Source organism: Anolis sagrei, chromosome 3 (assembly GCF_037176765.1).
Source record: "Anolis sagrei isolate rAnoSag1 chromosome 3, rAnoSag1.mat, whole genome shotgun sequence".
Lineage (NCBI taxonomy): Eukaryota > Metazoa > Chordata > Lepidosauria > Squamata > Dactyloidae > Anolis > Anolis sagrei.
In genome coordinates, this window is record NC_090023.1 from 196,549,902 (window position 1) to 196,574,891 (window position 24,990).

At 39.4% G+C, this 24,990-nt stretch overlaps 1 protein-coding gene across 1 annotated transcript in view; it reads left to right on the plus strand.

The window, feature by feature from the left end:
• The window catches only part of ADAM12 (ADAM metallopeptidase domain 12), a 288,191-nt gene extending 265,713 nt beyond the window's left edge, over nucleotides 1-22,478 (plus strand). Inside the window, exons 17-23 of the mRNA XM_060768619.2 lie at nucleotides 3,988-4,065; nucleotides 6,573-6,681; nucleotides 12,822-12,957; nucleotides 14,317-14,425; nucleotides 15,698-15,877; nucleotides 19,763-19,896; nucleotides 20,973-22,478. Of these exons, the coding sequence (XP_060624602.2) occupies nucleotides 3,988-4,065; nucleotides 6,573-6,681; nucleotides 12,822-12,957; nucleotides 14,317-14,425; nucleotides 15,698-15,877; nucleotides 19,763-19,896; nucleotides 20,973-21,033 (807 nt within the window). The 3' untranslated portion in view covers nucleotides 21,034-22,478. The remainder of the gene's footprint in view (nucleotides 1-3,987; nucleotides 4,066-6,572; nucleotides 6,682-12,821; nucleotides 12,958-14,316; nucleotides 14,426-15,697; nucleotides 15,878-19,762; nucleotides 19,897-20,972) is intronic.
• The last annotated feature ends 2,512 nt before the right edge of the window (nucleotides 22,479-24,990 follow it).

Consider the following 24,990-nt stretch of genomic DNA (forward strand, 5'->3'; position numbering starts at 1 on the left):
GTTTTTATACAGTTCTGAAATCAATGGTCTCTGGTCCTTTCCACGCAGCTGTATAAAATCTACATTGAGCTGGATTATATGGCAGTGTGGACTCAGATAATCCAGTTCAACACAGATATTGTGGAGTATCTGCCTTGATATTCTGGGTTATATGGCTGTGTAGAAGGACTCTCTGTGTTCTGAATAAAGGTGCTCCATTCACATGTTGCAAAACTATAGATGTGAAGGACAAACAACTTAATTGCAGGACATTCTTATCTACAAAGGAAGATGTGAAAAGATTTCCTTCTACATTTACAGTTGTATAATATGAACAGGACTCTCTGATGGAGATGGATATCATCCAAATAATCTTGAGCCCTTTCACCATGATTTTCAGAGTTTAATTGTGGCTCATTCATTTAATTTAACAGGTGTGGAGAAGTCCTGATTTGGTATTTTTGGAAAGAGATTCCAGTATTTCAGCTTTCCTGGACACATGGTGTTTCCTTCTACAATTACAGAGAAGCATTTGGCCTAACAGTAATAACCATGATAGTTGTGGCTTTTGACTGATGCTTCAGGGCTTTTCTGAACCTATGATTGCATTTGAGGTTTCTGGAGTTCCCACATCAGTTAGGCATACTGGTAGCAAACTTGAAACATATTGTGATTATGGCTTCAGCTTTGCTCAAATTTGTTCCCATGTAATTGCATGGCACTGCTGCTTTTGTCAATGGAGGAAAACATGTTAAGTTATTTTTAACCATTTCTGATTTACAATTTATATAGGAATCCAGGGGTAGATCTCAATGTCTGTAGAAAGTATACTGAACTGGATAGATCAACATTACTGATTAAAAGGCAAATGTTTATATCTACTTATATACTGTAATACCTCTCCGGTTTGACAACGGACTGGTTCAAAATCAGGAAAGGCATGCAAAGGATTGTATACTCTCACCCAACTTATTCACCTTATATGCAGAACACATCATGCAATGTGTGGGGCTTGATGAATGCAAGGCTGGGGTAAAAATTGCTCGAAGAAACATTAACAACCTTAGATATGCAGATGTTACCACTTTGATGGCCAAAAGCAAGGAGTTGCTGAGGAGCCTTCTAATTAAGGTGAAAGAAGAAATTGCAAAAGCTGGGTTGCAACTAAACATAAAAAACCAAGATTATGGCAACAAGACTGATTAATAACTGGGAAATAGAGGGAGAAAACGTGGAGACAGTGACAGACTTTGTATTTCTAGGTGCAAAGGTTACTGCAGATGGGCTGGTTCATGAGGTTCATGAGGTCACGAAGAGTTGGAAGTGACTGAACGAATGAACAACAAACTTAAATACTGGCTCTGCTATGTCAACCAAAAAGCATGTTGTTAAGACAGTCTTCATAATCCAAACTATTTCTATTCTAATTGAAATAAGCCACGCAGATAGAAAATTTCAATGTTTGAAGACTTTCCATTCAATGTGAAGTAAGATTTTGTGTGCATCTGCACTGTTGCGTAAATATATGCTTTGCAGAAGGAAGGGTCAACACTCCTGTTGGTGTTCGTTTTGCTATCTGTGCCCTTATTCAGAAGATTTCACCCCACTTTCCGTTCCTGTAATAATTGGATTTTGAAAAATTTGGCTTGTTGTGGAAACAAGGATTGGTGATAAAGCTTCACCTTTTCCCCTTGATAACTCTTTCAGGAGTGAATTTCCCTTCCGAGGAGAAGATTTCTCTCACTTCCTGTTGTCTCCCTCCTGTTCTTCTCCTGTTTGTAAATCGGATTTTTCTAACTCGGGTACTGCTTGTATTATGAAATTGCTGCTTCTCCGAGTGGTGAAAAGCTCTATTGCTCTGTGGCAGAACATTGCTACACTTGTTTAGTTTCCTGCAGAGACTGGAAATTTACAGTTGTTTTCTGATATTTGCTTTATTTGCAAATATATAGGCAGCGTACACTTGGAGGTAAACAAGCTCTCCTACAGCAGGCATCAGGTCCCCAAAGAGCAACTTCTTCAGTACATTCTATCTCCGAGCTAAAGACTGTTAGATCTCTTTCTTTTATTGCCAATTTACAATTACAAACACATTCTCTCTCTTCCACACACATACACACACACACACACAAAGTGCAGAGAAAACCAGTATTGAGATTCCATCTCTGCAGGTGAATTTCCTTTCATAGAAAACCCAGAATCTTTAAAGAAGCCTTAAGGTTCTTTGTAAATCCACGATTCCAACTAAACACTGTTTCCCGCATTGATTGACTGTACACAGTAATTTATCTAACAGTTTACCAACACGTCACAACATGAAACAGAGTATAAACCTGATTTTAAGAAATATAAGCCAAAATCTCTCTCTCACACACAGCTATCCCTAGTGTAATTTTAAAACTGAAAGATTAAAGTCAAAGATTGTGTTTCTAAAGTGGTGCTCTTAAGTTGGAAGTATCCCAGCAATGTTACGTTTAGAAATATACCTTTTGTATCCTGAGGATCTGTAACACCTCTCCGGTTTGCCAACTATTCCTTAAATGCATCCAATTTTTAAAATGAAAATTGAATGTATAAATGAATGTGGCAAAGTAGGAGTGGAGGGGAAAAGCCATCTGTTTTAAACAATGGAAGATAACACTAATGGTTGACAGGTGCTCATCTAATAAAATGTATTTTGCTTATTTCCAATTAATATGGACCAGAAATCTTTTATTGAAGAGATTTCATGCACTGAAACAAAAAAGAGAAACTTTTAAGATCTAAATAAACAAGAATTTACTATTTTGTTCTCATGATATCAGATTGGGTGTGCCGTAATTGCAGAGGCGGCTCAACCCATTATGCAAAGTAAGCATTTGCAGTATAGTTGATTTTGCCCAGGGGCACTCTTGGGGGAAAATAGACCTTGAGATATGTGAGTTGTAGTTACTGGGATGTATAGTTCACCTACAATCAAAGAGCATTCTGAACTCCACCAATGATGGAATTGTACCAAATATGGCACACACAACTCCCACGACAAACAGAAAATATATATCAGTGATTGGTTGGGGGGGGGGGCAAAATACTGTTTGCTTACCGTTGAAAATTACCTAGGGCTGCCTTTGCATAATTGTTAAATAGAAATTGTGCCAGCTATGTTGTATGTGTGTTTGTGTGTCTAAACCAGACATAACTCGTGTACGAGTCCAGAAATTTAGTTCACATTGAATAAAGAACACTGGGTCAGCATATCCACAAGTCCATTAACTACTGTATCTTAACTCTTACTGAAATATGAACAACCCAATCTCCAAGTAGGAAAAGGCATGAGCTTAGTCCATCGTGGGTAAACAAAAAAGAAAAACCAAACCATTTTGTTATCTCCATCTTAGTGTCACTTCTAGCCTTTTAGAATGCCTGGGAGGGGAAATGGTGATTTTGATATCTCTTTGGCACTTACCCAATTTGAATTTTTCCTCTCTGCAGAAGGACTTTTGATTTGTCCATGGATCATATCAACATTTGTAATTTTAGACCCCAAACCTCAACTTATACATGAGCTCAACATATAGACAACTGTTATGGCACTCTTCATTTTTGTTGTTGTGTCAGGACCGACTTGAGAAACTGCAAGTTGCTTCTGGTGTCAGAGAATTAGCCGTCTGCAAAGAACATTGCTCAGAGGACGCCTGGATGTTTGTTTGTTTTTTTATGTTTTACCATCCTTATGAGAGGCTCCTCTCATGTCCCCGCATGGAGAGCTGGAGCTGACAGAGGAAGCTCATCCATGCTCTTCCTGAATTCAAACCTTTGACCTGTCAGTCTTCAGTCCTGCTGGCACAAGGGTTTAACCCATTGCACCCCAGGGGCTCCGCTCTTCAATTTGAAGTTGTATAAGTGTATATAGACTTTATTCTATGATGAATACAGCACAGAAAACTGTAGTAAGTACTGCTTGGTGCATAAACCACAAACTTCTAATTCTGAAAACATTAAGGTTGCTCTTCTTTTCTTATTTGATAGATCTGTCTCAACCGTCGCTGCCAAAATACCAGTGTATTTGGTGTTCATGAATGTGCAACAAAATGTCATGGCCGTGGAGTAAGTATTACGGATTCAATTTTTTACAGTCGGCCAATACCCAGCTGAGCAATAAATCATTCATTGGTTACAGCTTTTGAAATCTATTATTCTTTGTAATATATCCGTCAAAGTCTTTTCAGCATGTCCTTAGAAAAAGATCAATTTTCAGTATCCTTCTCAACATCCAAGAAAGGCAACGTGGCTTTTATTTCACAAAGAAATCGCTATGGTGTAAGTGTCCTTATCTTTCTTTTACAATGTTCTGCAGTTCAGAAACAGAATTTAGTTCCCTCTTATGTGCTGTAATTCTAAACTAAATTCATTGAATCAAATGTTGTTGATAATGTTTCACACATATTTGGGGCCTAAGTTTGAAACTTGTGTCTGAACTGAGACGTTTGAAAAACTGTTTCAGGGAAATATTCTTCTTTGAATTAAAAATGTACACAGTCACTAATTGACTGCTTTTAAATTTAAAAAATATTAGACATAATAATTAAACTAATAATCCCATATGATAAGAATTACTATTATTCCTTTTAATTGACGTGTTCATTAAGTATTGCCTATGTTTCTTGGCAGCTACAAGTTCTAATAAATAAAAAAGGCTAATAAACAAAGAATATAGTTGCTGCACTTCCAACATCTGACCTGTACCTGCATATTAATATTGTTCTGCCGGGAAAGTTTTAATAGTGTCGGAGCATCAATCTATATTTGCCCTCTTTAAAATTCATACTAAGTGTACATGATTAATTTTTATACTTCTCTCCAATCATGTTCCCAGGCAGGTTACATAAAAATGCAATTAAACAATTAAAATATAGATGTAGCCAGCGTAGTAGGCTACAGGCAATAAGATCTTGAAAACATCACAATGGCATGGCAATAAAATTAAAAACATACCTAAAAGACATGAGTGGAGAGGTTATTTCCCTGGTAATCAATTTCCTAACCTCAGGTGATTGAGCCACCTAAAGAAGGTTTTAAACTTGTCAACATAGCATGTGGATTGCTCTCCCACCAGTGAAATCACAAAACAACACAACTGTTTGGGTTAACTATGGGCAACTTTTATTACATGTTTCCAATCAATCTCTGTGTGATCTGCCAACCAATTTAAAGGCATGAACATGAACTTGAACATGAACTTGAATTTGACCTTAAACTTGAATTTGGTGTGTATTAAACGAGGCAGTGGCCATCAGAGACCAACTCATCCTCAAACAATGGCGAGACACCAAGGTCCTCGGATGCAACCCAGAGTTTTTCCCAAGGTGACCCTTCAGGGAAATGGGTGGAGAATTCAGTCTATGACTCTCTCCGCCCAAGGCCACTCCTGTTCACCCTCACCTAGCAGATGAGGGTTCCCATTCATGGCCTACACCACATAGGGGGTGCCTTGGTCACACCAATATGTACCTGTCCTTGGTTTTCTTGTGTGAAGCCTATATGTAACCCACTCACCCAATTTGCCATGGATTAAACAGTGTAGGGTAGACAAAAAAACCTATAACATAGGGGGGGTTTCCTCCCTGGCCCAGTCAGTGACCCTTGTAAAAGTACACTAAGAGGCAGGCGGGTGGGTCATCAACATTGAGAGAATGAGAGGAAAGGGCAGTGACTGCCCCTGTGCTGACCCTGCCCACAACAAGTTCCATCCAGGACTATTTTACCTCTCCCTTCACTGTAGGGAGCAAAGCTCTTCCCCGCCTTCATGCTGAGGGCAAGAAAGGGATTTTACATACAATGCAATGTCACTCAAATAAAAGAGAACATGCAAGAGAACCAAAAGTTAACTTTAAACCTATTTACCTGCAAGTTCCTTGCATCCCCCAGGATTTGCAGTTGAGCCCCTAATGTTTACCTTTTCTTCTCGGGTCTTAAAGATTGTGAGGCCAGTTGGAAACTAAGCTACTTATGGATTGTGGATACAACTCCCTCTTGATTCTCAGGAATTGGCTTTTATATATATATAACTAGTGCAGTTTCTTTATATCTATGCCTTAACCACTGAACTGAAGAAGTTATAAGCAAGTAGGCATAATTGCAAAAGCATGCTAAACAACCCAGAAAGATCCATACATAATACAAGTAGCACTCCCAGGGCAGGCATTCTTCCTGAAAAATTAACTTCCTGAAACATGAACTTTGCACCTTCCTCTGTGGTTGAACAGTATTGACAAAATTGGCAGATCCCAGGAGATGCAACTGCAGTTTCCAAACAAGAAAACAAGCCAAATGAGTTTCCCCTAAGACAATATTCGTGCATAGGCAATGTTGTTGGGATCATTCTGTTGCTTTGTCTTTACTTTCTAATTCTAGAGTTTCTGGGGTTTTTTTTAGTTTCACTGGGGAAAGACGTTCTAAACAAAATGCCTGTAGTGGGATGCAGTTTTCCTGAACTCCTAAATCAGTTTGCAATTTTAAATCTAACTTTCAATCATTTTTGCTTTCTGACACACAGGTTTCATTTGTGTTTGCTGTTTTACACACTCATATGTTCATGTTGTTTTGTTTTTAAGGTCTGCAACAATAAAAAAAATTGCCACTGCGAGGCACACTGGGCTCCTCCCTTTTGTGATAAGGCAGGATTTGGTGGCAGTGTAGACAGTGGACCTCTTAGACAATCTGGTGAGTAAATGACCAAGTCCAGAGCCAGCAGAGTAAAAGTTAAAATGCTTCTTTTGGCCTTGCCAAAGGATGCAGTTTTCATGTCTCTGTTCTATACTTCTGGGTACCCTTGTAACAATGACCTCCAGTTATATGAAGGGTGTTTTGCTTTTGGGACCAAAATATCTTGAATTTGCATTAACTAACATTTGCCCTCAAATTGATGAAAAATTGTTCATGCGCCTACAGTTTTCACATTGCATATTTTATTTCCTTTTCCATATTAGTCTTCTCTGTATCTGTATCTTTTTCAACTTGATCTTACTGACTGATTCCTTGGCTCTCTCTGATTTTAACTGCTATATGGCCGTCTAGGTGTTCTAAATATAGCCTAAATAAATGTACAGGAATGCAGAGTGAACTTGCTCTGTTCCCTCTTTACATGCATTCCCATGACTCTCCTCACATGGAGAATAATGTCTAAAGAGGAGAACCTCCTATATGTTTGGAAGCTCTCATGGAGAATGATGGTCTGAAGAGGAGAACCTGTATGCTTAGAGTCTGACATGGAGAGTTATGTTCTGAAAAGGAGAGCCTTCCGCATATGAGGCTTACATGGAAAATGATAATCTGAAATGAAGACCTTCCTTTATGTTCGGAGTCTCTCATGTAATTGAGAATGCTGGAGAACTGATATTTGGAAAACTGACGTAGAACCATAGAGTTGGAAGAGACCTTGTGTCCCATTCCGTCCAACCCCCTGCCAAGAAGCAGGAAAATCACATTCAAAGCACCCCTGACAGATGGGCATTCAGCCTCTCTTTAAAAGCATCCAAAGAAGGAGTCTCCACCACAGTCCGAGGTAGCGAGTTCCACTGCTGAACAGCTCTCACAGTCAGGAAGTTCTTCTTAATGTTCACGTGGAATCTCCTTTCCAGTAGTTTGAAGCCATTGTTCCATGTCTTAGTCTCCAGAACAGCAGAAAACAAGCTTGCTCCTTCCTCCCTATGACTTTCCCTCACATGTTTATACATGGTTATCATGTCTTCTCTCGGCCTTCTCTTCTTCAGGCCTATAGAAGGCTCTCCTCTCCAAACTGTCACTCTCCCCATGATGGAAGTAAAAAAAGTGTGATAGTGTGTTTCCCTTCTTAATACGTTTATTTAGCTAGCACTCAGAACATTTATTCAGGTGGACAGAGCTACTTAGTTTATACAAGGTACATACATGAGCATCTAATGCAATGGGAAGAAAGTCACAGATAAACTCCCCATTGATTGGGAAGCGTGGCCCTCTTATGTTCTGCTCACTCTCATCCAAATTGTACTAACAATTCCCTGTAAACTAGCATAAAACTATCAATTTCATACTCTGGTGACATAATTATTCACAAAGCTAATTGTTTCACCTAGCTGAAAGCAGTGCTTTTTTGCATCTTCATCAATAATCTGTCCTGGAAGGTTGGATGGTTTTTAATTGCTGTCACTTCTTCTGAAACCACCTTGTGTCTTCAAGTATGCCCTTTACAATTATTTCTTAATAGAATTTTAGATAGCAATTTTTTTGTAGCTGCTTCTTGTCATAACTGACTCTTGACCCACATAAAAAGGGCTCTGTTTTTCTGTCTCGTGTTGCAAACTCCTGTGTGGAGATGTGTGTGTATCTGATAAGTTTTACGTAAGTGAAGAAATGCACCAACCTACAGCCAGTTAGAAAGAGCCTAAGCTTGGCTAATGTTCTGCCAAACATGATGTCTGGATTTTGTTATTCTGCTTAACTGTCAAGTTGAATGTAAACAGGGATATCTATCTGTCTCTATTTATTTATTTTATTCATTTATATCCAATGTTGATCATGTAGGTCATGACCAACATTTTGAATTATGCCCATTGTGGACCAGAAGGCAGTGGAGCGGTTGCTACAAAGGTGCTGTATCATAACCACCAACTGTTCCAGTTTGGAGAGACAGACTTGATTAATTGTCTGTTGTCCCACTTTTTCTGTTGCCTTTAAAATATCCCAGGCCCCACCTACACTGTAATGTAAAATCCAGATTATCTGCTTTGAATTGAATTATATTTATTTTATTTTTATTTCACTTACTAGCTGTACCTGCCATGCATTGCTGTGGCCAACTTTCCCTCCCTCTTTCTCTCTTTCTTTTTCTCTCTCTTTCCTTCCCCCTTTTTCTTTCTATCCTCATTTCTCTCCTTTCTTCCTTTGCTCTTTGGTTCCATCCTTCCTTCTCTCTTTCCTTTCTTCCCTCCCTCTTTCTCTCCTTTCCTTCTCTTTTTCCTTCCTTCCCTCTCTCTTTCTTTCCCTTCTTCTCTTTTTTATTTCCTTCTCTCCTTCTTTCTCTACCTTTATTTCCTCCCTTCTCAGCTTCCATTCTTCCTTCCCTCCTTCCTTCTTTCCCTCTTTCTTTCCTTCCCTCCTTCCCTCCTTCTCTCCTTCCTTCCTTCCTTATTTCCTTCCTTCCTTTCCCCTTTCCCTCCTTCATTCCTTCCCTCTAGATAGGCCAGAAAAGAGTTGGGCTTCAAGGCAGCGCTTGAGAGAGGTGCGTCCCTGATCTCTGCAGAGCAAGGGCTCCATGGTTAGTGCCCTCACATTGCCCTCAGGTCTCCTCATCGCTCTGCCCAACTGCCGCCATTATCAAGGGCCGCAACCTTCCAATGTGACTGTAGCACAGGAGAGTTGGGGTGACAGTTTGTTTTCTTTTCCCTTGCGCCGGGGGGGGGGGGGGGGGGGAGCCATTTTTGCGCATGTGCTGTATTGTCATTTAGCTTTTATGTGTTTTTAAGTCCTTTCCACTCCTTTTTTTTGGGGGGGGGGTTATAAGTGATGGTCACTCGTTGGTCTGTTAGGGGTGTAGTGTCCAAATTTGGTGTTAATTTGTCCAGTTGTTTTTGAGTTATGTTAATCCCACAAATGAACATTACATTTTAATTTGTATAGATTTGTATCCTGCCCTTCTCTCCCTAAAAGGGGATTCTGGATGGCCTTACAGTAGGCAGTCATTTGATGCAGTGTAGACTAATATCGTCCAGTTCAAAGCACATAAAGCACATAATCTGGATTGCATATGGCAGATGAGGCCTCGGTTTCTTTCTCCTCCCAATTTACCCCTTTATCCTTGACTCACCGCAGTTGCTCCAAAGATAGTGAGGCTTTACCAGGCCTTTGAATGTTTTAGGGCTGGAGCTTGCACTATGTCTTTAGTCCCTGTTAATCTCTCCACAAAAAGGAAGAAGGGGCTTTAGGATCCTTAATCTTCCATTTTCCGAAATTCTGTGGTATAACCTCTGGTCAAATCTTACTATGTATTCTTTTGCTTTGTTGTATTTGATACAATTTTCCCCTAAAATGTTCTTTCCTTTCTGTCAGTTCACTGCTCTCCAAATAAGTACATACATCTGAGTCTGAAGTTGCGTAGAGTTTGCTTGTTCTCTTATACTTTTATTGCATGTACTGTAAAACCTCCGACATCCGAGGCAAAACTCCTACAGATGTGAGAGCAGAATCAGGCCTTAAATTTGCATGTGCACCTTGGACTGGCTTAGAAATGATACCACTTTTTGGTGTGAATAGTGCTATTCAGAAGTAAATTAGATTGCATTTACTTCATACTAGTTCCTGTAATGAATTGTAATGCTGAGCTCGTGACATCATAATCATTTCCATAACAATGCAGTGGCATTACAATTTCTCAGCAAAAGGTAGCTGACTGAAATAGGGACTGCAAAATAGAAAAAGAAAGAGAGCCTTTTGTCAGATTTCTCCTATAATAGAGAAGAGAAAAAGATGTCCATGAGCTAAAGGAATGAATTTAGGCCACTGTACTAAACTCACTTATCCAGAGAAGTTCTGCTGACTGTTTTAGAGCCAATCAATACTCACAAAGTCTTTGGATGTGCAGAGGTCCTCGTTCTTTTCATATACTTCCTTTCTCAAAGATACTTTTCAGCTTACTAAGTGACCCAATAAAACCAATGGATGGGTTTAAAAAGGTGGTAGTCACTTTGAAATTTCAGTTATTTCCAAGGAGAAGTTAGAAGGAGCTTGAAAGTTCATAGTTTTACCTGCACAAATCATGCATACTCTGTGTAGGCAACAAAGTGTGACCTTTGTATCTACAATTATAGAATTTAGTTTAAAGATGGCCTTTAACAGCCATCTCTCTATCCTATGGAATTCTAGGCTATGTTGTTTGGTGGAGCAATTAGATTTCTTTACCAGCTGAGCATAATACTATAGTTCAGAGGGGTGGACTAAAGAATTCCAAGGCAACATATACACTTAACCAGATAAATCCAGATCAAAGTACTCTGGAACAGTTCCGATGAAGCTTGGGAGCATTCCTAGAGCCCTTTGGTGGGTCACATTGGATTGGCTGCCATTGTCATTTCAATGTTGGCAACAAGCTGCTCCGTCCCTGATTTTGATAGTTTCCTTTGGTTCAAAGTAAGTTAGGGCCCTTCTACACAGCACTAAAATATGGATTTTCCTAAGGGAAAAACCAGTTAGCCAAGCCAAATTGGCTTGGTTTATTCCAGGTTTTTAAAACATTTCTTAAGATCCGGATCATAAGTTAGGATCCTGTTCTTAACAGGTGAGAACCCTGTGGGGATTAACTCTCAGGACTACCCAGAGATGAGTCCCCATAGCCATCTCACCATTTTGGACATCCAAAAGCCTGGAGGAGCAAGATGGTAGCACTACCCTCTTACCTTGCAGGCTTGCCAGTCATGGAGGGCCTCTCCGGAGAGCTGTGGAGTTGCATCAGAATGAAACTAGAGGATGGTGCGGAGGGAAAATTCCTCCTCCCACTCCCCTCTCCTCCAGCGTTGTTCTGATGTGACTCCACAGGTCTCCGGAGAGGCCCTCCATGCTTGTCAATGTGGTGGGGTGAGTTTTGGGGGAGTGAATGGGGGGTGGCTGGATGCTCTCCCGGATTAACTTTTGGTTGACCTGGGGTGGTATGTAGGGAAATCCTGTGGTTATGAGAAGGGATGGGGACTACAACACAGGAGAAAACAGGTTAGTTTAACCAATTTTTGCCCACATTTTACTTAGTCTGGATGTGCCCTTAATTAATAAATATTACTATGATTTTCTTCTTTTGTACAAACACTTACTTTGTTCCTCCTTGCAGGCTGCTGTAAGAGAGCAATACAGATGAGTTGGGTTCTTTAACTAACTCTTGCCTCCTTGATTCATTACCTTCCCTAAGAAATGATTCACCTGGGAACTTGTCCTGCTGACCATTCCTTTAATTTGGGCCCTATTAATCCCTTTGTGTCCAGACTAAAAAACATATTTTCAGCCAGTTAACAACACTACTATAAAATATACTTAGAATCATAGAATGCACAATTAAAACTTTAGTCTCAGGGGACTATAATTAGTTTCTTCTTCAAGGAGATTAACACACTGCATGCTGACAGTACTAGCTTCATTTCCAGATATACACACATCAGGGAAGCTCCGCCAGTCCCTTTTCCCCAGATAATGCTTGATGTACAATATACACAGCAGGTCCATTCTTATTGCATTGGTTCATTTGAGACGTTTACAAGTTACACTTACAAAATGAATGTGTGACATACCTGCCATTTGTTAAGAGTTTACAGACCATAGTAAATGTAACTCTTGTTGCTGTTTCTGAGATGTGGTGGTTGTACTATTTTATACAACTAAGTATTCTTAATTCATGTGGAGATTAAATTCATTTGGACAGCATTGCATGACACAGATAATTTGCACATGAATATTTGTTGCAGTGTGCTTTCAAGTTGACTCCAACATATGGCCACTTTATCCAAGGTTTTTTTGGCAAGATTTATTCAGAGGATATTTGCTACGACTTTCCTCTGAGGTTGAGAAAGTGTAAAATGCCAAGACTACCCAGTGTCTTAATGGGGTTTCTAACCAGAAGTCCTAGGGTTCATCTAACCACTTATGATCCCATATGATTTGAGCTGCATAGGATGGAGAGACATGGGAATGCTCAACATGTCTACCCTTTTGATAAAAATATCAGCTCTTAGTAAATTAAAGTATTATCTCTGATGTGTAAGCTATACAACCAACAGCAGGAAAGCAATGCTGTCATCCATTTAACCGGGTCTGTGCATAAGAACTGTGAGTTTGTTTGTTTTCAGATAACCAGAGTTTAATCATAGGACTGCTCATAACCATCCTGTGCCTTCTGATTGCTGGTTTGCTTATGTACATCAAAAGGAAGACCTTGATTAGACTGCTCTTTATTAATAAGAAGACTACAATTGAGAAATTAAGGTACATAATATGGCTTTTTAAAATAAAAATCAATAGAAACTACACAATGCTACCCTCTGGAGATTTTTCAGCATTAGTAGAGTCTGAATATTCCTGATCTGAAATGCTTGGGACCAAAATTATTTTGGATTTCAGATTGGGTTTGGGTTTGGGGGGGGGGGGTTGTTGTTTTTGTTGTTTGGTTTGGTTTGTTTTTTTTTTTGTTTGGTTGTTTGGTTTTTTTATTTTGGCTTATCTGTACACGATGAGATATCTTGGAGCTGGGACACAAGTTCAAATATGAAATTTGTTTATATTTCATATATACATCCCATTTTAAAGTAATTTTAAAGTAATTTTGTATGATTTGTCATTATTTTGTGCATGAAATCAAGCTCACAACAACAATACGCTGGAGACCAATGATTTATTTCCTTCTTTTCTCAGGCCCTGAAAGACAGTTCTAAAGTTTCCTGCTCAAATACCATGTAATATAACAGCCCAACTCCCATCCACCCTCTAGTGGCCAAACACTGTGGCCACAGTCTGTTAACTGCAATTTCTATTTCCCTCACAAAACAGATGTCTTATTTACACTATCTTCCCTGTACCCAGCCTCCCTTCTCCCCATCTCCCTTCTCTATGACAGAGAATCAAAGCGGTCAGTTTCAGGCTGGTATGGTGATCCTGACACCCGTTGTAATATTGCAATAATAATGAGCCAGTTTGAATGAGTTAGCATAGAATATTAATTAGAAAGTTGGAATAGATTCATATATAGATGTGTTTGTGTATGTAGAATCATTTCTGACTTATGATGACCCTAAGGCAAACCTATCACAATGTTTTCATGGCATAATTTATTCAGAGGGGTTTGCATACAACTCTAGTTATAGATATATATAATATGAACAAATGTCTGGTTTTTTCAAAGACTGTTCTTGCAATGAATTAAGACCACAGGAATCTGCTATGCAGACAAGACCCTTTTTTGTTGTTGTTGTTTCACTTTGTTGATAAGCAATTAAAAAGTAAGGGAAAGTTTGTCCTCGTTTTGGCTCGCTTGAAATATTGAAACATAGACATAGCCTTTTGTTTCTAGTCTCCATAGCTGAGGTCATTACTGCTTAAACACCAACTTCATTAGAAACCCCTCTTGAGTGCTGTTAAAGCAGCATTTCCACAGATTGCAAGAGCTAATTTAACAGACTAGTGGCTCTAAACAACCAAACACAATCAATATTTATTTTGATTCTTGCAAGTACGTTTGGTGAATTTTACTCCCACGGTTTACTAAAGAAAGTAAAGATAAGCAAATCCTGCATTAAAGTACAATGCTGAACTGGCATTTAAAAATTAATGTGCATATTTGTATTGCAGGTCTGTGACTCCAGCGAGACCTTCCAGTTCGTTTGAACCCAATCATTTTCCTACTACAACACTTAATAAAAATCTAGCCCAAAAGCCGCAAAATTTGTACACACAGAAGGTGGGTTTTAGCACAGTTGAATTACCATTTATATAAATTATGATGATGGTGATTTCCATTTTTCCACTGAAGACTGGCAACAAAGATCCGCATAGTTAAAGCAATGGCATTCCCTGTAGTCACCTATGGATGTGAAAACTGGACCATAGGGAAGGCTGAGCGAAGGAAGATAGATGCTTTTGAACTGTTGTGTTGGAGGAAAGTTCTGAGACTGCCTTGGACTTCCAGAAGATCCAACCAGTCCATACTTCAGGAAATAAAGCCTGACTGCTCATTGGAGGGAAGGATAGTAGAGGCCAAGATGAAGTACTTTGGCCACATCATGAGAAGAAAAGAAAGCTTAGAGAAGACAATGATGCTGGGGAAAATGGAAGGAAAAAGGAAGAGGGGCCGACCAAGAGCAAGATAGATAGATGGGATCCTGGATTGACCTTAAAAGAGCTGCAGGTGGTGACGACCGACAGGGAGCTCTGGTGTGGGCTCGTCCATGAGGTCACAAAGAGTCGGAAATGACTGAACAAATGAACAACAAGCTTGTTCTGACTTGGGTCTGCATGAAGATGACTCAAGTTGTTCTCTCAATCTCTCCATGGATGTATATGGTGTTTCCACATATTGAAGGAGGTGTACATTTATGTGTGTGCACATTTCAGATAGTACACATTTGATATGAATGCTTCCAGTGACAAAGCGTATGCATTTTTCCATGCATATTTTAATAATACTTGGTTCCAAAAGGTGAGAACTGGGTAATTGTGCATTAAAATGCAAACCCAATGATTATTTGCATCCATGCCTAGTTCTAGACAGATGGAGACTTCAAATAGTGAAAAGAAATGAATGCATTTAGTCTCTGGAGTGCAGCCAGCCATCTCATACCGAAGCGATGCTTTCCAAGTATCCAAGGATTAGTGTTTGAGTAAGCTTCTGGAAGCTGTTAATTGGTTGTTCTTTGGCTTCAGAAATGGTAAAGTAGCACATTAAAAAGGAAATAAGAGCCAGTTCAAAACAACCTTGAAAGCAGTAATGTTTACATTCATTAATTATAAGATATGTTTGAGAAGGAGTATATAGTCACAATCCGGCCAAGTGTTTTAGATAGCATTGACTTCGGTGGGAGAGTTAATCTTGTTCTTTTGTGAGCGCTCCCCACCCCCCATGCCGCTCTTTACTGAAAGCTCTGGAAGTTTAAAATGCTTAACTTCCACTGAATCGTATCTAATGTGCTCAAGCTGCTATTTATTTGTTTACTAATGTTTTATGCATCTGCAGAGAAACGATCCGCAAAGGATGCTAAGATATCAGACAGGTGACATTAGTAAGCCTGTGAAGACTCAGGATAGATGGCGGTCAAGCCCACCAGAGCGTGCCTTGCCTTCCCTTTGTGAGCTACCCGGCCAACATTCTGTTCCTAGAAAGCTGCTGCCTGCTATTCCTCCGAGACATGAGCAGGTATATTCTTTGCCATTCTGTGGTATCGATAGTTTCCCTAGAGCAGTGGTCCCAACCTGTGGTCCATGGACCACCAGTGGTCCACAAAAACTAAAATATGATCCACAGCCTCACAATTACTACTATGGATAATAATGCAGCCCAAACAAAACAATTTTTTCTTGGTGTCTTTATTTTTAGGCCTGTTCCTGGGATTATTTGGGGGTGCTGATTCAGAAAATTGCATTGGATAGACAACATCAGCTCTAGTATCTGATACAAAACACGTGCCATCCAGTAGTCGCCATCTGCTCACCCACAGAACCCCTCTTATAGTGCCAAGGCAGATGTCGACTACTGGATGGCATATGTTCTGGGTGCTGATTCAGGAAATTACATTGGATAGATTACATGGGATCTAGTTTCTGATGTCTGATATGAACCTGTTAGTTGTCTATACTGGCTGCCGCTACTTCCTTTTCCCTATGCTCATCAATACAAGGTAAAAGGGCCACTTTGGACCCATGTCGCATTACTGCTACCAGATGACCAAAGGGCTCCCGGCTGTCACTGGCATCCTATGCTAACATCAGCAGAGGTGCCTCTGCAAACAGGGTGAAAGCAATGGCCCAGTCAAGCAAAAACAGTGTTGGTCCGGCTGGATCATGTCTATTCCATCCCACTACTGCCAAGGTTTTGGGACAGAGTGTGTGTCCGCCTTCAAAGCCAACATGTCCAGTCTGGTGCATTCCTGCCCTGCAATAAGCAGCCAGTGTAGATGAGCCCTCTGTTGACTGATGTCACATTGGAATGTTATAAGGAAATGTCCTGCCAGCAATTGTAATTATGACTGTGTCTTTGCATCCTAAGCATGAATTCTGGGATATCTTCCTGCAATACTAGTTTTGTGTTATATTTCAGCTCTTATTGATGTAGGTCTTCTACCATCTTCACCATCTGAATAACCATCAAATCCCTCCAAATAGAGCTCCCAGGGGGGGAAAGATAAATTTCCCCCTACTTGTGAAGTAATAAAACCCCGTCTCCAACTTCCTATAAATACTTTAAGATTAAAAAGAAAACAGGAACATCTTCAGGGAAAATATTCATGCAGCAGAGCTTGACCATTAATCTCATTGCCAAAGATTATATACAGCGAATCAGGTGATTTTTTTAATGCATAAGAAACTAGATACACTCAGATCCCTTTCTGTATTTATTGACTTTCACATTCAAACTCAGTCTAGAGGAGTCTGTTATCTGAAGACTATTCATAACATGTGTCCATCCGTGTGTTTATTTCACAAGGACTAAGGGTAGCTGCTAATATTGAAAATGCAAAACATTTGACCCATTTAACAGACCTCAAAGTTATAGATCTAAAGCTGAAATATTATGACCATCTTATCTATAAATATATTTTATTTTCCAGGCATAAACAATGTCAGAACACAGACCTGAACGGCAGAGATCTTTAATGATCATGCACATCAGAGGGTGTTTGGGCTATGTTGGGTACATGTCAATAAAGTGGAACCAATTTTCATATTTGCTTCTAGATATTGACCTGATTGTCTCCACCTTAGTATAAACTCCCTCTCGGTGGAAACTGGGCCACTCTAAACATCAGGGAAAAGGGCTGGTTTTGCTATGACATTTAATCCTAAATGTCATAGCAAAACTTATTCATACTGAAGTCATTCACATATAGGGACAAAGTAAAGGGAAACATCAGAATGGAAACAAATATGATCCTCAGTCTGGTATATGCTCATGGAGAGGGACACAATTCACAATCTTCACAAGACCTGTAGGCAGCCACAGCAAAACTTTCCCGGAGCTAAAAGTGTAATTTTCCTCTAATTGCCAACTGTCTCAATTATATTGGGTTTCAGGTTATCGTTTTGTTGTTTTCATTTCCAGAAATGCTGTACTAACAGAAAAACCCCAAGTTACGATGGTATAATAAAACCAAGCACAATTCCCTTTGCAACACAACAAACTGAAAGTCACCCCCCCCCCCAAAAAAAATACGATATGCGTTATTGCTGGAAGCTAACAAAATAGAGAATCATAATTTGCAATCTAACATAATACTTTAGTAATATTTCTTCTCTGTGTGTTTCAGCTTGTGTCCCTTGTAGTGTCTGTCTGAAAAATGATGTAGAGGCTAATTTTCCCCTTTTAATGAAACCTAGCAAATGTAAAGCTCCTTTATTAATGGATACTTTGTGATTGGATTGGGTTTTCCTGCATGGCAGGAGACTGGACTGGATGATCCTCACGGTCTCTTCCAGTTCTGTGACTCTTATGATTTTATCCATATTTTATTACCAGCCTTTCTTCCTAAAAAATGTAATGACAAACATACTGCAAATTGTCAATAAGCATTCATTTAAAATGAGAGCCAGGTTGCTGTGCTGATTAAAGTGTTCAATTAGGATTGGGTCCAGGTTCAAGGCACCAGACAGCTTGCAATTCAGAGATTTGGGGACATAACACTCTCTCTGCTTGATCTGCTTCAGAAGATTGTTGTAAGAATAGAGTACAAATGGAGAAGAAGAAGGCATTCTACTTGAGTTTTTTGATATTTCAATATAGCTAATGAATAAATAAATGAATAGAATAAACCCACTCTGAATAGACTAGGCATGGCAACCTCCATTTTTTTTCTTAAATCTAGGTTTTACGAAAGGAAAAAGATGAAAAAGCCTACAGTTAAGATTGTGTATTTCAGACAGCCAAATGATACCACTTGTCATTTCCACTTTTGCTTTCACTGGAGTTTATTTGTGGACATGTTGCATTATCTTTTCAAAGACTGGTTTGTGTAGTTTTTAAAACATTGTATTCATTTGTAGAGTTGTGCGTGCAATAATTTTCCTTTATTTCATCCATACTGTCATTAACCCCCCCCCCCACACACACACACAAAATAGCTCAACACAAAAGCCTACAGCCAAGCATCTCCTCTAGAGTAAGAAAGACAGAATGTGCGTGCACCTCTCTGCAACTGAGTACCTCCTCTAGAGGAAGAAAGTCAGAACTTTGCTCCTTGCCTTGGAGAGAGTGTGGCATGCAGACCCAGAAAATGTGTGTGCCTGCCTGCAGCTGAGCGCCTCCCCCCTGGAGTAAAACAGGATGAAAAGGGGAGCCTGGGAAGCCCCCCCCCCCCCCCCCGCCCGCCCTCCACATAATGAGCCATTAGAAAATTGATCTTTCGGCACCCCAGAGCAAAAACATATACCTGCCCTCCCAATTTCGGTAGGCTCCCAAAAAAATGGATTGGGGCCCCCACTGAAAGCCAGGACATGAAACGGGTCAAAGTTTACCCTGAAAGGACAACCCTAGTCATTTGCTTAAAGAGATCATTTTGATCTTCTTCTAAGAAAACTATTATTGTACCTGTTTGGTTTTGGTTGAAACTTTCATCAATCCATTTAATTTTTGCACTCTTACTTACATAGTTACTACCTTGTTTTGATTCATGCGATGCACTGCACTGGGCCCCTTTCAGGAGAAATGTGAGATATATACCAGATAGACAGATAAATAAAATAAACACAAATAGAAGTAATGGAGTCACATGATGTGAATCTCCGTTTCAATTTAGAAAAATGTTGTGAGTATTTTAGGGAAGACAAATTATCTGTTTATGACTGAAGCATTACACACAAATTCAACAATATAACTTCCCTGTTATGGCTGACATTCAAGTGTCATAAGGTATAACTCTATTAACCACAAAAAAACCCAGGATTTTTATTATTGTTAATTCCTCTATGATTGCTTGCCATCCAAAGTAATTTACCACCCTTAGCTCATATTTGATCATTTGTATATCTATTTTAAAAAAGGTTGATTCCTCTTACTAGAGAAATGTTAAGATTTTGTTTCACATTACAGGAATCTTGCAAGCCGAGTCCTCCTCGAAAGCCTTTGCCGGCTGATCCTCAGAAAAGCAAAAGTGCAAACTTTGCCAATGCCTCCAGAGCAGCACATGAGTTTCCTAAACCTGTGTGTCAACTTTCTCCTGTTAGGTGGGTCTGGTTATTCAATTATGAAAACACATGCTTTTCTGAAACATGGCAGAATATCCTTTGGAGTTGACTGTTTGGATAGATATGGTAGACATCATAGCATCTTCAGTCTCAAAAAAGTTCCCCAAATAAGGATGATTTTTCATCAACAAGTATTTGTCTAAGGCAATGCCACCACATGATGACAAATTGCATAATTCTGTGGGTTTTTTTGTATTCCAATGTTATGAACACAGACATAACACTGGTCTCTTTATTCTCCCTGATGTTACGATGACTAGTGGACTTGGGCCTGATTTACTGTTAACAGAAAGATTTATAGTTTTTGGAGGGCCATTTTCGTTTAATTTCCAAAACCAGAAAGGGGAATAGAGAGATGAACAGACCAGCAAAACGGATTGAGAAAGACAATCTTTTTGGAAAGAGTCAATTCCACAAAATACTTGAGGCAGGGGGATCTGTGGTGTCTTTTTCTCTCCCCGGCAGAAGAGACCTCCTCCATTTTTTTCTTGGAAAGTTTCCTCCTCCTCCAGAGAGGGCCCAGGGAACTCACTTTCTCAGTGACACTTGCATAGGGTGGCCATTGAAAGTTCCTCTTGGAGCATGATAGGAGTTGAAGTTTTTCTCTCTATGTGTCTCTCAGTCAATCAAAAGATTGGTAGTGTCCATGCTCTGATGGGCTAAGAATGGACACAACCAGTGACTACAATTCCCAAATGTTATGGTTAAAACTTAAAATAATTCTTTTAAAAATCAGTAGATTGGTGAATTGTTTTGAAATTTGGCAGGCCTGCAGTTGTAAATGAGGTCTACAACTGAGGGAGGTTTCGTGCAGATAGGCTGAAGATTGTAGCCAATACGTCAAATCTCTACCTAATGAAACAAAAAAAAACACCCCTCCCTTTTCGGGTAATTTTCTGGTAAACAAAATGAGGGGTCAAATGAAAACAGACCTGAAAACGGCATGCCTTTCGGCCCAAATGCACATGCCTAATCACTACTATACATGTAAACCACAGTATTTTTATTTTATCTTTTGTGTGTGTCATATTAATTCTTTCTCTTTTATGCAACAGGCCTGCACCAAAACATCTGCTTCATGGGCACAGATCCTGCAATACTGCCTTTAAGCAATGACAAAATGGAATACAACAATTTTATCCTGGAAAGTGAAGACAGAAGTTTGCACTATTTTCAACTCTAGTTGGAGATCCATATTTTTATATCATTAGCTAGAATTTTTTAATGTTCAGAAACCCATTATTTTTAAGAACTCTGGGCTACTGCCTTTGGTGCTATGTGAAGGTGGGCTGCGTCCTTGCTCAGGTACTTGTAAATTATTAATTTATATTGAATATTTATTACAGTGTAGAGCACTGTAGTAGATATTTTTTCACCATAACCAAATTTTCCAAGGAAGGAAGCCATTTTTTATGCTTTTTAAGCACACAGGAACCCATCCATCATTACAAATGTCTCAGCGAGTTGTACACACTCCTTAAAGGTGTCTATAATTGGGATCCATTTCTTCCAGCAAGCTGAAAGGAAACTGGCGAAAGCTAGCAAGCTATTAAAACAAAAATATGCACCCGAAAGTCAGTTTTAAATCAAGAGTGGATAACTGTGGAGTAGATAACTTTTGAGGGTCCAGGGAGCATTCTTGTGCCCTACAGACCCATGATAGTTCACACCATCCTATTTGAGATCATAAATAGCAACTCGAAGTCCTTTCTGGTCGCAATGCTTGACTTTGCCTAGATGTCCTCCTGGTGTTTCGAGGGTGTTTAAAGTCAAACTTCATGCATGGAGGAATTGGAGGCCTATAAAATTCTCGGCATTTGGGTATTCAACATGGCCTGAGATAAAGAAACTTCAGCAATAGTGATGCCAGCAAGCCACAAAACCTCAAACCTCTATTTCTTTTCTAGTAGATTGGTCTGAAAAGGTGGTAGTTACTACAACAGTACATGTCACAAAGTCTGCAGGCAGTATTTCATTCAGTCCTTATTCTATTGCTGTATTGAGAAGTAACTGTCAGATTTACCCTGAATCAGTTTGAAAGTTTCCATATATAAGACACAGGAATAGGAAATTCTCTAGCTAATTTTACCAATTCAGTATTTACCATGAAGAGAAACATAGGGACACCAAAATGGGAAACAGACAGCAACTGATTGGAGGGGAATAACACAAAAATGTGATAAATGCAGCTACTTTCAGATACATTCTTGTTATGCATCTCCATCATGGTTTAGAATATCATTTCAAAGGATATTGAAGACATGAATTTGAGACTTGAAGACTTGTCCAAACATCAAAAATCTCATTTTGATGATAAATCTAGCCTCGCCTAGGAAATGTCTGGTATAATACCCTGTAGGCCACAGCAACAGGTTCTAAACTTAAGATCACATAGATATTTGTTTCAGCTATAGTACTTGTTTTTATCAACTCATGATCTCTTTCAAATTCGCAATCTGTTTTAGATATATTTTCAGATTACACTGAGACAAATCATATTTCAAGAGGCTGAATAAGTTTTTCAAATGTTTTTGAATGAAAACTAAGAGTTAGAATGCAAACCAACTTTGTCCTTGTTCTTGATTTTTGATACTTGATAGAACATTTCTGCATTAATTCAAATTTGAGGGTTTTGGGTGCTTTTTAAAAATGGTGCTCTGATAATCCATTTTATTCATTGCAATACAAGGTATTGAGCCCTTTGTGGTAATCTGGGCTGCAGCAGGTCATATGGTAATGTTGCTACTTTCTTGTTGTGTGTCTTCAAATCGTTTCTGCCTTAGGGCAAGCCTAAGGTGAAACTATTATAGGGCTTTCTTGGAAGAATTTGTTCCCTTTGAGGTTGAGGATGTGTGAGTTGCCTAAGATGGGTTTCCATCACTGCGTCAGGATTCAGATGGTGGTCTCCACAGTCATAATGCAATGCTCAAATCTGTACATCATGCTGGCATGTTCTTATTTATATTTAAGTTCACATTTTAATATTCTGGCTGTGTGGACATCTCTGAATACTTATTTTATAGCAAAGTATACCACTGCAATAGACTGAAAGTTGGACTTTCATATGCATGAAAGACCGTAAAATCCAATAGGTATTGATTGGTGTGGAAAATATACGTGATGTTAGGCGAGAAAGCTACATATCTTGAACTGGATACCAAAACACATCAACTCTGGAAAAATTACTTTGGCTACATATTGTCCTTGGCATCACAGGTAACAAAAGCAGTGTTCAGTTAGCAAGAATGGGGGATATCTCTACATGAAACTCTGCAGCTGAATCTGAGGCAAGAAACTTGTGACTATTCAGATGTTGCTGAATGAGCCCATCATTTCTGACTACTGATTAATGATAGGCATAGTGGGTGCCCCCGGTGGCGCAGTGGGTTAAACCCCTGTGCCGGCAGGACTGAAGACCGACAGGTCGCAGGTTCAAATCCAGGGAGAGGCAGATGAGCTCCCTCTATCAGCTCCAGCTCCTCATGCGGGGACATGAGAGAAGCCTCCCACAAGGATGATAAAACATCAAATCATCTGGGCGTCCCCTGGGCAACGTCCTTGCAGACGGCCAATTCCCTCACACCAGAAGCGACTTTCAGTTTCTCTGGTTGCTCCTGACACGACAAAAAAAAATAGGCATAGTGGCAGTTGTAATCTAACAACATCTGAAGGCTTGCACATATCATGCATTTGCACTGGGTGGACTACATTCACTAGAGCACAGCTTCAGGGTGTTAGTATGTGTGTGAGAGAGAGGAAGGATAGTGAGAAATACTGGTCTACCAATCTGAGTGTTCTCTACTTTGATCTTTCATAGGTCTTAGGCAAAGATTATATGACCCTCTACAATGCTTTGGAAATATCTCAGTATTTCTTGGAAAATATTTCAAAACAGAACAGTCACCCCTCTACATTTGCATTTTGACTTTTGGGGACTTCGCTATTCACAGATATGATTAAAATGTTCTTTCTATGGAATCTTTAGGTCCTCCAGTATTACTCTATGGCCAACTTCCTCTAGTCATGCTAAGGAACCTTGAGATTTCTAGAGACAATACCTCTCTTGGAATTTCTAGATCCTGCAGTACAATTCTATGGTGACCATCCAGTGGAAGTTGACCATAGAGTCATGCTGAAAGACCTAAAAATTCCTAGAGATGTGTTATCTCAGCAGATAGCAATTTCTTTATTTAATTTTTCACTTTCATTGGGATTTTTGTTTCCCTAAACTTAGCTAATATGGAGGACTGAGTGTATTTCCTTCTTTCTGTCCAGACCACCATAGCAGCCTCTCAGATTAGATTCTATCAATAGCAGCAATGGACAACTGACTTATACATTTAAGAAGTGGTTCAAACAGAGCTCAGGAACATCAGCACAAGCTATTTTAGCATCTGGGTTGCTGTGAGTTTTCCAGGCTGTATGACTATGTTACAGCCCAGAAAACTCACAGTAACCCAGTGATTCCAGCCATGGAAGCCTTTGACAACACATGTTTTAGCATCTTTTATTTGTACTTACGAGCTAGAACCAACTTTGTTTCTCTGACCTGATTGCTTCCTTTATTAGTACTGAAAACCTATAGAAAGAAAACATATTAATATAATCTATTTCTTTCTGTCAAAATAGGGTTGACAAATCATTTGTTCCCTGCTGCATTAAACTGGAGTAAATGCAATTGTTAGTCAGAGTAAACCCACTGAATCAATGAGAACTTGATAAGACTACCATTAGGAAAGTACATTGATTGAATGGGTCTACTGTGGTTGGGAGTAATAATTGAATTAGTCCTGTGTTAGACTTTTGGTCTCCTACAATGTGCTAATATCCAAACATTCAATAGTCAGTGCTTCTTTAAGAAGAGGAAGAGAACTTGAAGACCTTTTGGCATTTTTGGTCTAAGTAATTTAAGTCCTCCCATTACCGGGTTCTGTATCCAGGCAACCACGGCACCCATACTTACGAAGAAACAGAATAAATATATCCACATGACAAACAGAATCAATGAAGCAAAAAAGAGCGATCTTTTAAGAAAATAGTTTGGTTCCTAAAGCTTATATATGTTCCTGTGCA